The 17609-nt window shown below is 44.0% G+C and overlaps 1 protein-coding gene across 2 annotated transcripts in view; it reads left to right on the top strand.

Moving 5' to 3' along the window:
- The window catches only part of LOC144799965 (maestro heat-like repeat-containing protein family member 2A), an 85675-nt gene that overhangs the window by 49474 nt on the left and 18592 nt on the right, over positions 1-17609 (top strand). For both annotated transcript variants that reach the window (XM_078671610.1, XM_078671609.1), the window contains 2 exons: positions 15095-15214; positions 16561-16659. In XM_078671610.1, the coding sequence (XP_078527736.1) occupies positions 15095-15214; positions 16561-16659 (219 nt within the window). The remainder of the gene's footprint in view (positions 1-15094; positions 15215-16560; positions 16660-17609) is intronic.

Here is a 17609-nt window from a genome sequence, read left to right as displayed (position 1 = left end):
CCATTGTTTTAAGGTTTTTGAAGGGCCTTACTAATAGGTTCCCTCCTACACCTTTTGTTGTGCCTCAGTGGGATTTGAACCTAGTTTTGACATTTTTAATGGGTGCTCCCTTTGAGCCTCTTCACAAGTGTCCCATGAGGCTTCTGACTTTGAAAACGGTTTTTCTCGTTGCAATCACCTCGGCAAGGAGGGTAAGTGAGCTTCAAGCTCTTAGTTCCAAGCCCCCATTCCTGACCATTCATGCTGAACGAATGGTTCTTAGGACCAGGGCTGCTTTCCTGCCTAAGGTGGTGACTCCTTTCCACCTTGGTCAATCCATTACCCTTCCTACCTTTTATCCTCCCCCTCACCCTTCCAAGGAGGAGGAGAGATTACACCGTCTTGACCCCAAGAGGGCGGTGTCTTTTTACTTGGACAGGACTAAAGACTGTCGAGTGGACGACCAGCTCTTCATTGGCTTTGCTGGCTGCAAGAAAGGAAGAGCGGTCCATAAGAGGACTTTGTCGAGATGGATCGTCCTCTGCATTAAGATCTGCTATTCTTTGGCTGGTAAGGACCCACCAGAGGGTATTAGAGCACATTCGACTAGAGCAAAGTCTGCAACATCTGCTTTGTCTAGAGGTGTACCTGTTGAGGACATTTGCAGAGCCGCGACTTGGGCCTCCCTCCACACTTTCGCGAAGCATTACTGCTTGGATACCGAGGTGAGGAGGGACGGCCACTTCGCTCGCTCTGTCCTCCAAGATTTCCTGGTATAGCAGAGTGGACACCCTCCTCCGGGAGTGGGGACTGCTGTGGGACTCTATTCACAAGGTGAGGAATCCACACGGCAGATGTATCTATCAGAAGAACAAGTTACTTACCTTCGGTAACGCTTTTTCTGGTAGATACAATATCTGCCTGTGGATTCCTCACTGACCCACCCGCCTCCCCGTTGTCCACTCTTCTATGCCAGAGTTTCTATGATGTGTTATTTTATTGTCATGGAAATGTTTATTTCAAATGTTTTTATTGCATTTGCTTCACACTGTGTGTGTTACCTTGTTTTCTGTACTACGTATACTGTGTATATTTCTACTATCATCGGTCCGTCCGTGTGCCTCGAGGGCATGGAAAAAAGGGCGGAACTGATGTCATCACGCCGGCGTGGGCCTGTTATAGGCGCCGGTGATGTCAGCGAGGTCGCGTGCGATGCCGTGCCTCTGTGACGTCCGGATCCACGTCGGCGCGAAGCTACAAAAGAATTTCCGAATGTTGCTGACGCAAGGGGATATTCACAAGGTGAGGAATCCACAGGCAGATATTGTATCTACCAGAAAAAGCGTTACCGAAGGTAAGTAACTTGTTCGTTAGTAATATCGATAGCATATATAACGATGTAACTAATTTCGATGTTATTAATATCGATATTTGTATTATTTTTTTGATTTTTATTATGTATGTGTTATATGTTTTTGTTAAGTATTTAAATTAATTTTTATTATATGTGTATTATTTTTATATATTAATAAATTTATTTTTAAGTAAATTATATGTTTTAGTACCGGAGCGGGTTGTGGGTTTATAGGGAAATAGGTTGGGAAGTAATTTAATTGTAATTATGAATTGGCAATTAATTATTTTAATTGATACATTAATTATTTAATTGGTAATTAATGTTAATTTTTATTAAATGTTATGTTTTAGTACCAGAGCGGGTTGTGGGTTTATAGGGGAATAGGGTGGGAAGTCATTTAATGGTAATTAATTAATTTGTTATTTAATTATTAATTGGCAATTAATTATTTTAATTGATACATTAATTATTTAATTGGTAATTAATGTTAATTATTATTAAATGTTATGTTTTAGTACCAGAGTGGGTTGTGGGTTTATAGGGGAATAGGGTGGGAAGTAATTTAATTGTAATTATTAATTGGCAATTAATTATTTTATTTGATAAATTAATTATTTAATTGGTAATTAATGGTAATTTTTATTAAATGTTATGTTTTAGTACCAGAGCGGGTTGTGGGTTTATAGGGGAATAGGGTGGGAAGTAATTTAATTGTAAATAATTAATTTTTTATGTAATTATTAATTGGCAATTAATTATTTTAATTGATCAAATATTTATTTAATTGGTAAATAATGTTAATTATTTTTAAATGTTATGTTTTAGTACCAGAGTGGGTTGTGGGTTTATAGGGGAATAGGGTGGGAAGTAATTTAATTGTAATTAATTACATTTTTTTATGTGTAATATATTTTGTAAATATTTATTAATTGGCATTCCCTACTGTTGCACCCTTTGGAGTTGGAATAGTAATTTTTCTCCCTACGCTATCCAACGCTTTCCCTACTGTTGCACTCTCTGGAGTGGGAATAGTAATTTTTCCCCCAACGCTATCCAAAGTTGTCCGTACTGTTGCTACCTCTGGAGTTGGAATAGTAATTTTCCCACCTACGCTATCCAACGCTTTCAATACTGTTGCACCCTTTGGAGTTGGAATATTAATTTTTACCCATACGCTATCCAACGCTTTCCCTACTGTTCCACTCACTGGAGTTGGAATAGTAATTTTTACCTTTACGCTATCCAACACTTTCCTTAATGTTGCACTCATTGGAGTGGGAATAGTAATTTTTCTCCCTACGCTATCCAACACTTTTCCTACTGTTGCACTCTCCGGAGTGGGAATAGTAATTTTTCCCCCTACGCTATCCAACGTTTTCCCTACTGTTGCACCCTCTGGAGTTGGAATGGTAATTAGCCAATCTACGCTATCCAACGCTTTCCCTACTGTTCCACTCACTGGAGTTGGAATAGTAATTTTTACCTTTACGCTATCCAACACTTTCCTTAATGTTGCACTCATTGGAGTGGGAATAGTAATTTTTCTCCCTACGCTATCCAACACTTTTCCTACTGTTGCACTCTCCGGAGTGGGAATAGTAATTTTTCCCCCTACGCTATCCAAAGTTTTCCCTACTGTTGCACCCTCTGGAGTTGGAATGGTAATTAGCCAATCTACGCTATCCAACGCTTTCCTTACTGTAGCACCCTTTGGAGTTGGCATAGTCATTTTTACCCATACGCTATCCAACGCTTTCCCTACTGTTCCACTCACTGGAGTGGGAATAGTAATTTTTACCCGCCCGTTATCCAACGTTTTCCCTACTGTTGCACTCTCTGGAGTTGGAATAGTAATTTTTACCCACCCGCTATCCAACGTTTTCCCTACAGTTGCACTCTCTGGAGTGAGAATAGTAATTTTTACTCTTACGCTATCCAACGCTTTCCCTAATGTTGCACTCATTGGAGTGGGAATAGTCATTTTTACATACCCGCTATCCAATGCTTTCCCTACTGTTCCACTCACTGGAGTTGGAATAGTTATTTTTACCCACCCGCTATCCAATGCTTTCCCTACTGTTGCACTCTCTGGAGTGGGAATAGTAATTTTTACTCTTACGCTATCCAACGCTTTCCCTACTGTTCCACTCACTGGAGTGGGAATAGTAAATTTTTAACCACCCGTTATCCAACGTTTTCCCTACTGTTGCACTCTCCAGAGTGGGAATAGTAATTTTTACTCTTACGCTATCCAACGTTTTCCCTAATGTTGCACTCATTGGAGTGGGAATAGTCATTTTTACATACCCGCTATCCAACGCTTTCCTTACTGTTCCACTCACTGGAGTTGGAATAGTAATTTTTACCCACCCGCTATCCAATGTTTTCCCTACTGTTGCACTCTCTGGAGTGGGAATAGCAATTTTTACTTTTAAGCTATCCAACGCTTTCCCTAATGTTGCACACTCTGGAGTGGGAATACTAATTTTTCCCCCTACGCTATCCAACATTTTCCCTACTGTTGCACCCTCTGGAGTTGGAATAGTAATTTGTCAATCTACGCTATCCAACGCTTTCCATACTGTTGCACTCTTTGGAGTTGGAATATTAAATATTATTTTTACGCTATCCAACGCTTTTCTTACTGTTGCACCCTTTGGAGTTGGCATAGTAATTTTTTCCCATACGCTATCCAACGCTTTCCCTACTGTTCCACTCACTGGAGTGGGAATAGTAATTTTTACCCACCCGTTATCCAACGTTTTCGCTACTGTTGCACTCTCTGGAGTGGGAATAGTAATTTTTACTCTTACGCTATCCAACGCTTTCCCTAATGTTGCACTCATTGGAGTGGGAATAGTCATTTTTACATACCCGCTATCCAACACTTTCCCCATTGTTCCACTCACTGGAGTTTGAATAGTAATTTTTACCCACCCGCTATCCAACGTTTTCCCTACTGTTGCACTCTCTGGAGTGGGAATAGTAATTTTTACTCTTACGCTATCCAACGCTTTCCCTAATGTTGCACTCATTGGAGTGGGAATAGTCATTTTTACTTATCCGCTATCCAATGCTTTCCCTACTGTTCCACTCACTGGAGTTGGAATAGTAATTTTTACCCACTTGCTATCCAATGCTTTCCCTACTTTTGCACTCTCTGGAGTGGGAATAGTAATTTTTACTCCTACGCTATCCAACGCTTTTCCCTAATGTTGTACTCATTGGAGTGGGAATAGTCATTTTTACATACCCGCGATCCAACGCTTTCCCTACTGTTGCACTCACTGGAGTTGGAATAGTAATTTTTACCCTTACGCTATCCAACGCTTTATCTACTGTTGCACCCTCTGGAGTTTGAATAGTAATTTTTACCCTTATGCTATTCAATATTATTTATATTTATTTATGTATTTAAGATGTTACATAATGTTGTATTTAATTAATTTTAAAAATATTGAAAGTATATTTAATTGTTGTTATTTATTAAATATAATTATGTGTTATTATTTTATGAGTGTTGATGTATTTTTAAATTGTAGTATTTGTTAATATTTTATAATTATTTAAAAAATAATGTATATATTATAATTAATTAAGTATATATTATATATTTTATTATTAATTTTAATTAAATGTTTAATAGTAAATATGTATTATTTATTCATTTTAAACATTATAACACATTTTAACATAAGTTTAAAATATATATAAGTACTATTTACTTAATTTTATCTTTTTTTTTAAAAACAATATTTTTAATTACGATATTTTTACCATCGATATTTTTGTTTCGATATTTTTGTACTTACCATGTTGTAGATAGGGTGTCGATGTACTTGCCTTCGATATTCCAGCGTCGATATTTTGTCTGTCGATATTTTCAGCCTATATATTCTGTCAGAGATTCGTAAATGTGTACAGTGAAGTAAAGGGAGACTAAAACTATCTAAGAGATACCGAACTGAACTGTAATGTGATGGTTCCCTTGGTAGGATTAAAAAAATATAATTTGGTTGGGGCTAAGACAGGGGTGTGATGTAGCCAAGTAGACTAAATCTGTGAGTGTGGTCATGTTTCGATGGCCTAAAAAGGTTCCACAATGATTCGTCAGGACCAAAAATATGGGGGATAGTCCGACCCCACACCTAAGACATGATATGCTGCTATGGTATTCCTTTAGAAGAAAATACCTGGTTCAAAATGTTTAGAATTGATCATCTAACCTAGAAAATAAATGAAAAAATAAAGAAAACACTCAGTAAACAAATGTTTTGTATGTTTGGTTCAATGTGTCACCAGAATCGATTTTCCAACTCACTGTATCATAGTGTCTCTAAAGGTAGACATGTGCATGCTATTTTTGGCGCTGACCAGTCACCACAACGTGAAAGAAGTGAAAAACACACAAGTACATATAAAATAACAGAATATGCAAGTGAACATACATGGAACAGACAAAATAAACCAATCTGTGTTCGTGTTACTCAGCGTATCATAAGTGATTGGTTGTCCTCCATTGTGAGTGACGGGTCTTACCCTTTGGATCAATTAATTATGCCCTAAAGGTCAAAAGCAGAGGGTAGTGCTCAGCTGCTGACAGTGGAAAGAGCTATGATGGTCAGTAAAAAGAAACAGTAAATCAAGTGGACCCAAATGACTTAGTGTTAAAAGAAAAAGAAAACGTTTTCAAGAGAAGCAACCATACTCACATGGTTTCTGCACGGAGAGCACAAGAGACCTACCCTCCTCTGCTCGCCTGGCTCGAGACTGAGCAGAGGAGAAGACATGTCATTGAAGGTACGGGCAATTGGAGCGATTGTCCTCAGGTGTGGTGTGGGCAGCAGCTGGAAGGAGTGATGACCTAGTGGACAATGAGGAGAGGAGAGGAGGGGAGGGGCGAGTTTGAGCCAAAAGGAGTGAGCTTCTCACGTGCTGATGTAACAGAGGTATCATGCCTCAGTGGCGCCTATCTCAGAGTGTGCAGTGGTTAAAAGCTGGGCATCCCAAAGTCATCCATGGTTTTTGTAAGGTGGCCTCTAAGTAGTAAACTAAGACAGTTGAATATTTTGTTAATCAAGGGTAATGGTCAGAGAAAAGTATAGTAAATTTAAGTACTCTTGCATATACAGTGATGGAGAGCAAATCAGGTGCACATAACTCCTAGCGATCCCTCATGGTGGAATCTAGGCATATTGCCATCTGTGTTCATGTTGGAAATCTAGGCCACCTCATGTAATAAGTAACACGAGGCGGCCAAGTGGTCTATTCCCAATGGATTAGGATGCTTGGTGAGCACTATTGGGAATTGTCAAATGAGGAGAAGAGGAAAGAGAAGAGGTAGGCTGGAGCCAATAGGAGCAAGCCCCTCATGTGCTTGTGTAGCAAAAGTATCATCCCTCTGTGGTGGACATCTTGGAGTGTGTAGCGGTCAAATGCAGGCCGACCAAAGTTGTCAATGGTATTAGTAAGGCGGCTTCTGATGGATACAACTGCCAGTGGATTCCTCACCTTGTGAATATCCCCCTGCGTCAGCAACGTTCGGAAAAATTTTTGTAGCTCGCCGGCGTGGACGACGTTACAGGAACGCACGACATCGCGCGCGGCTGTTCCGCTGACGTCACCGACTCCATAATATGCCTACGCCGGCGTGATGACATCAGTTCCCTTTTTTCCACGTCGTCGACGCTAACGGTTTCGGAGAACCTCTGTAGCTGTTAGTAACTTTGTTACTGTTTTTCTCTGTTTGGTGTCTTCTTGCTTCTTTGTTTCTCGCTGAAGATGCCGTCTAAGAAGACCGGGTTCAAGCCATGTGGGGAGTGCGGCAAGATGATGTCGATTACGGACCCGCGCGAGGATTGTATCTGGTGCCTGAGTTCGGACCACGATGTCAAAGGCTGTTCTTCGTGTAAGAAGTTGAACCCGAAGGCTCTTTGAGAGAGGGAAGCAAAACTTCTGGTGGTGAAGTTGAAAGGTAGAAAGGAGAAGAAGACTTCGAGATCGCGTTCGAGTAGGGCGAGGTCGAAGTTGATGTCGAGGTCGAGGTCCCGCACGGCATCGCCTTCGAGGTCATCATCTGGTCATGCTTCGAGGTCAACGAAGAAGACGCATAAGAAGCGAAGGCATGGATCTCGACATCACTCCGGTAAGGACTCGGAGTCGAGACTGAAGTCGCCTAAGAGGAGGCATAGAAAAGATGAGGTGTCTCCTTCACATGCTGTTCCAGAAGGTGAGGCTTCGCCCTTGAAGTTGCCAGTGCGTTCTCCGGCTCCGGTATCGGATCCCTCTCCACGCCGTCCCCGGCTCGAGAGGAAGAAGAGGCTCCATTACCTGAGGGCTCGATGACTCCAGTCCATCCGCCTGTGGAAGAGGAGGCGAATCTGGAACCTCCGAGAGAGCATCCTGTGGGTCCTTACCCGCCCTTCCCAGCTCCAGGTCAAGACCCTACTTCGTTTTTAAACGCAATGTATGGAGTCTACTCGAGAGCTTTGTACCCCTCTGGTGCACCTTCGGGTCCCATGGGTCCATTGGCATATAATTTAGTAGTTCCCCACTTCTATGCTCCAGCTCCTTTTATGCCGTTTATGCCGGCGCCGGCTCCGCCTTGGCATTTCTCGGCGCCTCAGAGGTCATCGACGCCGATTCCATTATCGCCGGCTCCGACTCGACCTCGTGAGCAGCGACCTGGGCTTCCAGATCCGATCTCGACACCGGCACCGGCTCCATTGGAGTCGGTCACGGATCCGATGGCGCGACTCTTGAAGGAGAGATCGAGGCGAGAAGCTCAGCGCCTTATAGAGGAGCAAAGATTTAGAGAGGCTGAGGCTGAGGTGGAAGAAGGTGAGCTTCAGGAGGACTATTTTGATGATTTGAGGGATGCTAGTGGTTTGGAGCTTTCCCCTGAATGGGAGCTGTCCTCTGTATCTGATGCCCCTTCAAAGGACGTTGCACCATACCATGTGGTCATCAAAAAAGCTGCGGATCTTTTAAATTTGACTTTGCCTACAGCTGAATACAAGTCTAATCTTTTGACTTAGGTCCTCCATTCCCCATCTTCAGTTGTGGAACCATTGCTTCCTTTTAATGAGGCTTTGACTGAGCCTATATTGGAGGTTTGGAACAGGCCTCTTACAGCTCCTGCAGTGGCTATGGGTGTTGCAAGGGGTATAGGGTAGCACCTGGTGATCCTGAGTTTCTATCCTCACATCCTTTGCCTGGAAGTCTGGTTATACTGGCAGCCTGTTTGAAGAAGACTGTTGGTGCTTTCCCTCAAGTGCCTGGGATAAGGAGTCCAAGACACAATATTAGACTGCGAAGAAGATTTTCTCTTTGGCAAGTATGGCTCTAAAATCGACCAATGCCACATGTCTCTTGGGGAGATATATACATGCCCTGATGGACTCTGTACGGCAGTTGGCTCCTAAAATTCCTGAGGACAGCAGGAAGGATTTTAACGAGGTGTTGGCCGATACGCAGGCGGCTGCACGTCAAGTGATTCAAAGTGGTCTTGACACTACTGATTCAGTTGCTCGCATTATGGGAACTTCTGTTGCCTCTAGAAGGGCTGCCTGGCTGAAGTCATCTGACTTTTCTGCGGACGTTCAGGCAGCCTTGTTGGATTTCCCATTTGATGGTGCTGGACTATTTGGCAAAAAATCTGATGCAGCTTTGGAAAGATTTAAGGACAGTAGGGCTACTGCCTGATCTTTGGGGCTGCAGTCCAGAGGCTCTGCGACTAAGAGGTATAGAGGTTTTGGACGTTCGTCCTATCGTCCCTACCGTCAAACTCAACAGCAGCAGCAAAAGCAAAATCCACTATATAAATCCTACAGGGGCAAACAAAGAGCTTGTCCTCGAGGACGTCAAGCCTCCTCCTCCTCTTCCCAACCCCCTTCACCATCAGCAAAGCAGCCCTAGATCCGCCATTCCGGATCATGCGGGTCCTGTAGGGGGTCGGCTTACCCATTTTCTACGGGATTGGGAATCGGTTACATCAGATCTTTGGGTTCTCAATCTTGAAGAGAATGGGTATGCTCTTCCCTTTCTGGAATTTCCTCCAGATTACCCTCCTTGCCAAGGATTTTGCTCAGAGGACCGCCTACTTCTCCTGCAGGAGGAAGTCCTGTCACTGTTATGAAAGGGTGCAATAGAGATGGTTCCGGAGCAGGAAAGGGGTCAGGGATGCTACTCCTGGTATTTCCTGATTCCCAAGAAGGGTGGCAGACTTCGTCCAATCTTGGATCTTAGGATCTTGAACCTTTACCTGAAACAGGAGAAGTTCAAGATGCTCACCCTGGCTCAGGTTCTTCAGGCGCTGCTGGAAGAGGACTGAATGGTGTCGATCGACTTGCAGGATGCTTATTTCCATATTCCTATCCTGAAGTCGCACAGAAAGTATCTTAGTTTCACGGTGGGATCGCAACATTACCAGTTTGCGGTCCTTCCGTTTGGTCTTACTACTGCACCTCGAGTTTTCACCAAGGTGATGGCTGTGGTGGCAGCACATCTCAGAAGGTCGGGGATACCTGTATTCCCGTATCTGGGCGATTGGTTGATCAAAGCAGAATCTTCAGAGACAGTGCTCCATCATCTGCAAGTCACAACTCAGTTGTTGTACAGGTTGGGTTTTTCAATAAATGTACCCAAATCTCACCTGGTGCCCTCCCAGCGCAACCTGTTCATAGGTGCGGTACTGGACACAACTGTATGTCGAGCATTCCCTCCACCTCAAAGGATTCTCGACATACAGGGAATGATTCCTTTATTTCACAATGGAGCGGTCGTTCCAGTCCTGAAGGTCCTTCGCCTGCTCGGTCTGATGCCTTCCTGCATTCTGTTGGTCAACCATGCACGCTGGGTCATGAGGGCACTCCAGTGGTGTCTCCGCAGGCAGTGGTATCAACACAACAGGGATCTCAGGGAGTCTGTGAGGATTTCCAGAGAAGCTGCAGCGGAGGTATCTTGGTGGAGCGTGGAAGGCAATCTGTCTCAAGGAAAGCCTTTCCATCTACCTCCATCGGTTGCCACGGTGATAACGGATGCATCCACTCTAGGGTGGGGTGCTCATCTGGGGGATCTGGAGATCAAAAGGAAAGGTTGCTACACATCAACCTTCTAGAGTTGCGGGCGATACGTCTAGCACTCAAGGCCTTTCTCCCTTCCCTTCGCGGGTGGTCGGTTCAAGTCCTGACGGACAACACCACCGCGATGTGGTATGTCAACAAACAGGGAGGAGTGGGGTCGCAGTGTCTCTGCAGAGAGGCTCTGCGTCTCTGGTCCTGGATTCTGGACCATCAGATTTGTCTGATGGCAAATCATCTGGCCGGAGTTCTGAACGTGCGTGCAGACAGTCTCAGTCGGCAGTTCTTGGCCGACCACGAGTGGAGGCTTCATCCAGAGGTAGTTTGTCACGTCTTTCGGACGTGGGGAACTCCTCAGGTGGACCTGTTCACCACTCACGAGAATGCTCACTGCCCGTCATTCTGCAGTCTTCAGTATCCGATGCTGGGAGCTTTGGGGGACGCGTTTCAGTTGAGTTGGGGCTCACAACTCCTTTACGCGTTTCCTCCCATACCATTGATTCCTCGGGTTCTGAGAAAGATTCGCCAAGACCGGGCCCAAGTCATATTGATCGCCCCGGATTGGCCAAGAAGGGTGTGGTACACAGATCTTCTCCACCTCTCCTCGTGCCCGCCGCTCTGTCTCCCTCTCAGGGCAGATCTCCTCTCTCAGATGGAGGGGCAGGTTCTACACCCCCACCTCCAGACCTTACACCTTCATGCCTGGAGATTGAAAGGGGCAACCTGAATTCCTTTTCTCTCCCACATGATGTGGTGGATGTCATTCTATCGGCCAGACGTGACTCCACCAAGTCTATCTATTCTTATAGGTGGTCTCGGTTTGTTTCCTGGTGAGGGGAGAAATCCATCGATCCTTTGAGGGCTCGTTTATCAGCTATACTTCAATTTGCTCTTTCTTTAGCGCAGCAAGGGCTTGCTGTTCCTACAGTCAAAGGTTATCTTTCGGCTTTGTCGGCATTTCTCTACCTGCCGGATCAGCCGTCCTTATTTGAGTCTCCTGTTGTTTTAAGATTTCTAAAGGGCCTTAGAATACATTTTCTCCTACTCCCTTTATTGTACCTCAATGGGACTTGAATCTGGTGCTTACTGGGTTCTCCTTTCGAACCTTTCCACAAGTGTCCCTTGAGACTCTTGTCTTTTAAGACGGTCTTCCTGGTTGCTATTACCTCGGCAAGGAGGGTAAGTGAGCTTCAAGCTCTTAGTTCGAAGCCCCCATTCTTGACCATTCATGCTGAACGAATGGTTCTTAGGACCAGGGCTGCTTTTCTGCCTAAGGTGGTAACTCCCTTCCATCTAGGACAGTCTATTACCCTTCCTACCTTCTATCCTCCCCCTCACCCTTCCAAGGAGGAGGAACGGCTTCACCGTCTGGACCCTAAGAGGGCGGTGAGCTTTTATCTTGATAAGACAAAGGACTATCGAGTGGATGACCAGTTGTTTGTTGGATTTTCTGTCAGTAGAAAAGGAAGAGCTGTGCACAAGCGCACACTTTCGAGATGGATTATTCTATGCATCAAGATCTGCTACGCCCTGGCTGGTAAGGAACCTCCAGAGGGTATAAGAGCTCATTCTACTAGAGCAAAGTCATCAACATCTGCTTTGTCTAGGGGTGTTCCTATAGAGGACATTTGTAGAGAGGCAACTTGGGCCACCCTCCACACTTTCGCGAAGCATTACTGCTTGGATACCGAAGTGAGGAGGGACGGCCACTTTGCGCGTTCTGTCCTTCAGGACTTTCTGGTATAGAGGAGTAGACACCCTCCTCCAGGAGTGAGGACTGCTGTGGGAATCTATTCAGAAGGTGAGGAATCCACTGGCAGATGTATCCATCAGAAGAACAAATTACTTACCTTCGGTAACGCTTTTTCTGGTGGATACAGTATCTGCCTGTGGATTCCTCACATGCCCACCCGCCTCCCCGTTGTCCACTCTTCTATACCTGAATTTCTGGTAATGTTTTTTTAATGTATACATGTTATCCTCAAAGGAAGTGTGTTCTTGTACATGATTTACTATGTTATATTCACACTATGTGTGTTAACTTGACTAGTTTGTACTGTGTATACTGTGTATATATCTATTGTTGTTGGTCCGTCCGTGTGCCTCGAAGGCACGGAAAAAAGGGCGGAACTGATGTCATCACGCCGGCGTAGGCCTATTATGGAGTCGGTGACATCAGCGCAGCCGCGCGCGATGTCGTGCGTTCCTGTGACGTCGTCCACGCCGGCGAGCTACAAAGAATTTTACGAACGTTGCTGACTCAGGGGGATATTCACAAGGTGAGGAATCCACAGGCAGATACTGTATCCACCAGAAAAAGCATTACCGAAGGTAAGTAACTTGTTCATCTCAAACAGTAGACTAAGACAGTTACATGGTTTCTTATTGGAGGGTACCACCTCATTGGTATCAACAGAATCATTTGTGTTACTGAAGAAGAGACCAATGCCAAGTCGCAAAATGCTTATCATAAGCACTGCTTAGTGTGGTGTCTGGGACTCCATAGCCGGGCATTCCATATGTGACATGGTGTCAATGGTGATATGGTATATCAGGTCCCATGTATGAAGAAAATGTCAATCCAGCCATAGTAAGAGAGTATCTGATTTCACAGGGGACTGAATTACACCTCGCACTAGAGGATTTCATCTTTCAAACCTTTGCTGTTGGTGGAGAGGCATAAAATCCACCCTTGCTCCATTCTGAAAAGGTTTAAAGGGCTCCATGAATTAATAGCTTCCCAAATGATCTGCCGGAGGTCATCTGGAGAGTGGTTGGAGTTGGAAAAGTGATGGCACATTTTTGTAGTGCTGTGTCTGCAGCATATGTTGCTCCAGTGCTCCATGTATTCTTGGTTCGATAGCGCTCGTGGTCATTCCCGCAAATGAAGGCCACAAAGGCAGGTGATCAGGTAAACACAGTTTTTTGTACTGCAGTTACTATGACTTTTTTGTTTCCAGGCGAATTGGGGACCCAACCTGACCTCTTAGGAATGTTTAGTCAGTGGGCATACCCCGTAGGACCCACAGGGATAGTGCCCTGTGACAGGTGGTAAGGCCCACCAGGTGTTCTGCATGTGGGACTGTTGAATATGAGGTCTGGTGTTTACCAGGAGGTCCTTCAGTTTCTGGGTACACTTAAAAGCGAATCATGGCTCGGGAATCTCAAGGGGCCCAGTGCGTCATCACTCCTTCCCACGGTCGCATGCACCCCACCCAAGGACAATCACTACAATTACCTGCACCTTAAAAGACGGGTCTTCTCCCCTGCTCAGTCTCAATCCAGATGAACAGAGGATGGTAGGTCTCCTGTGCTCTCTGCACAGAAACCACATGAGTATGGTTGCATCTCTTGAAAACTCTGTTTTTCTTTTTTTTCTCACCCCAAGGCAATTTGGGTCCCCTTGACTTGCTGTTTCTTTATGTTGACTATCATTGTTCTTTCCACAGTTAGCAGCTGAGTGCTACACTCTGCTTTTGACCTATGGGTCACTGATCCAAAGGGTAAGACCCTTCACTCACTCCTGAGGACAACTTTTGATACACTGTGTAACAGCAACACAGATTGGTTTTATGTTATCTGTTGCCTGTATGTCCACTTGCCTGTTCTGTTATATTGCATGTACTAGTGTGTTTTTTACTTCCTTCACATTGTGGCGACTGATCAGCCATAACAATAGCATGCACACACAGTGTCCCGGAAAAGCGATCCTGGAGACACATTGGCCCATACATGCAAAACATTTGTTTACTCTGTGTTTTCTTCAATTTCTCTTTTTTTTTCTAAGTTGGACGATCAATTTTAAACTTTTTGAACAAAGGTATTTTTTTTTTGTGAATTACCTACACTTTATATCACATCTTAGATGTGGGGTAGGGTTAGCTCTCCCTTTTTTAGGTCCTGAAGAAGTGGTACAGATACTTTTTGGGCCAACAGGCAAGAAACACGTTGACCTGACCACATTCACAGATTTAGGCTACTTGGATACATTACCTCCCTGTAGTCGCCCGTACCAAATTATGTTTTTTTTAAACCTGCCAAGGAAACCATCAGTTTAAAGTCCACTTGAATACCTCTTTTTAGTCTCTCTTCATTTCACTATACACATTCACTCAACCTCACACATTCAAAACGCCCTCACACTGGCACTTTCATCAGATGGCAAAAATAAAAAGATCTCTGCTAAAGCGACCCTTCGTGGGGCCCATAGGGCATTGCATTGCCAGCCCTATGAAGAACACCCTTGATGATGAGACTTTACATGCTCATGGATTTGTGAAGGCACCAAGAAAAAATCCTTAGGATTCCCCTTTCTTTGTCCGCCTTTCTTTCTACTTTGCTTTCTGAAAGGAGCAGTATTTCCACTGGTTTCTGCATTAGCACTTTCAGAGCCTTGGTACTGGACCTTCATTGGCTCACATTACCCCTCACTTCCTTGTTTTGAGTCATATTAAGGCCATATACAAATCTCTAAAATGTCCAGAAAATATAACTATACTATACATAAGATAACAAACATTTCACTCAACTTATTAAGTGCTATTTGAAAGTGGGAGACAAATATGTGTGTAGAGTGAATCAAAGATGAATACTCCAATATAAGTAAGACTTTCATAGAGTGAGCAGGAGATGCTGTTTATTCTTAACTCAGACTGTCTTTAATTCACTCCCATATTAGGGTTTTATTTTCCAGTGCCTTGGTAAGTGCATGGCCAGCAGTGATGATACTGCACTGATTTTACCCTTCCTTCGAAGCATGTTCGAATCTACTAGGTTCATCGCTACGCCTTACCATGCAGTAAGTATCAAGTGCATATCTTACAATATCATAGATTTATTTCCCTAGGGTATTTCACCCTGTACGACCACAACAAAAACAAGTTGAGAAGGTAGTCATATGGGCTGTGGAGCATCTGGATGTACATTGTGTAGGTTTGTAACTTCATTCATAGAGCTTGATGGTAAATTATTGATGACCGGTGAAACATTCCTCACTCAGTACTTCCTCTAACCCAAAAGTGTGATTTTGTACTCCGTGCATAGCCAAATTATAGTAGAGTGAAACCCCTCTACAGAGTAGATGAGGACTAAGTTAGCAGAAACTAAATGTAGAGCTCCTTTTTTCAGGTGACTAATAATGCATTTCATCAGGGATAGTTAGGAGCCTCTTTAGGTGATCTCTCTTGATAGAAGCCAGTGTTTGAACAAGATAAATCAAGTTTAATCAATGTTGCAGATAAAGTGGTGAAAGACATAAAGCTATGTGAAGGCTTTGAAATGACTCTCTCAGAAAGGACTTCAAAATAGACAACAGTAGACATGAGGAAAAATGGATAAGCACCGCTTCTAAAGAAATCGCACTCCTTTGTTGTAAAGAAGGCTTGTGTATTGAACTGTCCTTGCAGTTCCTTTATGTGAAACACCAGAGAGAACAAAGTGACAGAAAACAAATAGTGACGAAACTCTCATCTTATTGTCCAAAGATGCTTTTTAAGTAGCATGGTAAAGGCCCTCCAGCATAGCTGTATAAAGGTATCCTTAAATCATGCTTTCAGGCCACTGAATATATTTGCTTTACGGTTGTATGTTCTTACAACGCATTCCGTTGCAACGCATGCCTTTACCACGCATGCGTTACAACGGAATGGTTTTTCAACGCATAACCCTTTCCTCTAATTCTTGCGTGGTGACGTTGTACGTCGTTAAGAGGAAGCGGAAGTTTCTTTCCATTTCCTCTTAAACTATGCCGATTTCCTGCACTTTCCTACGTGATTTCAGGTGAGGTTTTTGTTTGGGGGGAGACCCCCTAAACCCCCCTTTTTTATTTTGAACCTTTACCACATATGCCTTTACTACTTACCTCTTAGTAAAGGTATGCGTGGTAAAGGCTTTCGTGTTAACCACACATGCGTTGTAATGCATGCGTGGTTAATGCATTCGTGGAAACGGCCGCGTTGTAGTGGCCGTTTCCCTTGCTTTACTAGTTGACAATCATTCACCAATACCAGCTGTAAACACTGAATGTGAAATCAAGAACCAGTTTTATCCTTTCTTTCAAATATGAAATCTCTTGTACTAAATGTCTGTGTTTGGTTAATGTCTATTGTCTCCCTGAGGCTGTGAGTTGTCTTTCCTTATTTGCAGGGCATAGTAATTGGTTTCCAAACATGTGCCAAGGTTCATCCTTTCGCATGTCGGCAGGTACTTGAAGCGTACAAGGGTTGTCTTTCTGATATTGAGCTGGTAAGAACCATGCATCTCTTTCTGTCTCATATTTCAAACTTTCCTCAGCAGCGGCGGTTCACATTTATTAAATGTATTTTACAATTAGATAGAAGTTTACGAGAAATAAAAGCTAAAATATGTCTAAAGACGTAGGCAGTCTACAATTCCGAAAACAAAACTGTATCAAATAAATGGCCAGTGCAGCTTCCATTCCTCATGTGTATAAACATTTGTTGAAGAAATTTAGAAATTTGTTTAGAAAATTTATTTTGAAGGGGCTTATGATACCAAATGCAACACTTTCTTAAATTTACCATAAAAACAAGTCATTCAACCTTTACTTTCTCCTTTGATTTACTCATGACTTCAGAAGTAATAGAGCACCAACGGAAATGCCACCCTCCAAGACAACTTACATTTAGGAATGTGGGTGTTCAATACAAGACCAGGTCTAAGACCAGGCCCTGGACTCAAGGGGGGAGTGGTACTCGATATCAAACAACAGGCCTGGGTAAAGGCTGGGCTCTGTATCTACAGAATACAGTTACATTGAGGAAAGGTATGCGGCTGAGTCCATATTCTATAGCACACAGCTTACTGTGCTCTAAACTCCCACTGAAATGGTGACTGGCCCGGGCCAGGAGGCAACCGGCACCAGCACTGGTGTGTTGTGTTAAAGGACTACCTCTCCTGTCTGAGGATGGGCCTTCATGAGGCCAACGTGAACAACCCACCCTGACCAGACGGAAGTCCTCATCCTGGGATCCTCACCCTCTGCCTGGGACGACTCCTGGTGGCCCCCCGCCCTGGGCAGCGCACCCAAACCGACAGACCACGCACGCAACCTGGGCTTCATCCTGGACTCCTCCCTCTCCATGACCAGACAAGTCAACGCCGTCTCCTCGTCATGCTTCAACATCCTGCGCATGCTATGGAAGATCTTCCGGTGGATCCCCACCGAGACCAGG

The sequence above is a fragment of the Lissotriton helveticus genome, chromosome 12, assembly GCF_964261635.1.
Source record: "Lissotriton helveticus chromosome 12, aLisHel1.1, whole genome shotgun sequence".
Taxonomy (NCBI): domain Eukaryota; kingdom Metazoa; phylum Chordata; class Amphibia; order Caudata; family Salamandridae; genus Lissotriton; species Lissotriton helveticus.
This window is presented reverse-complemented; position numbering and strand designations above follow the sequence as displayed.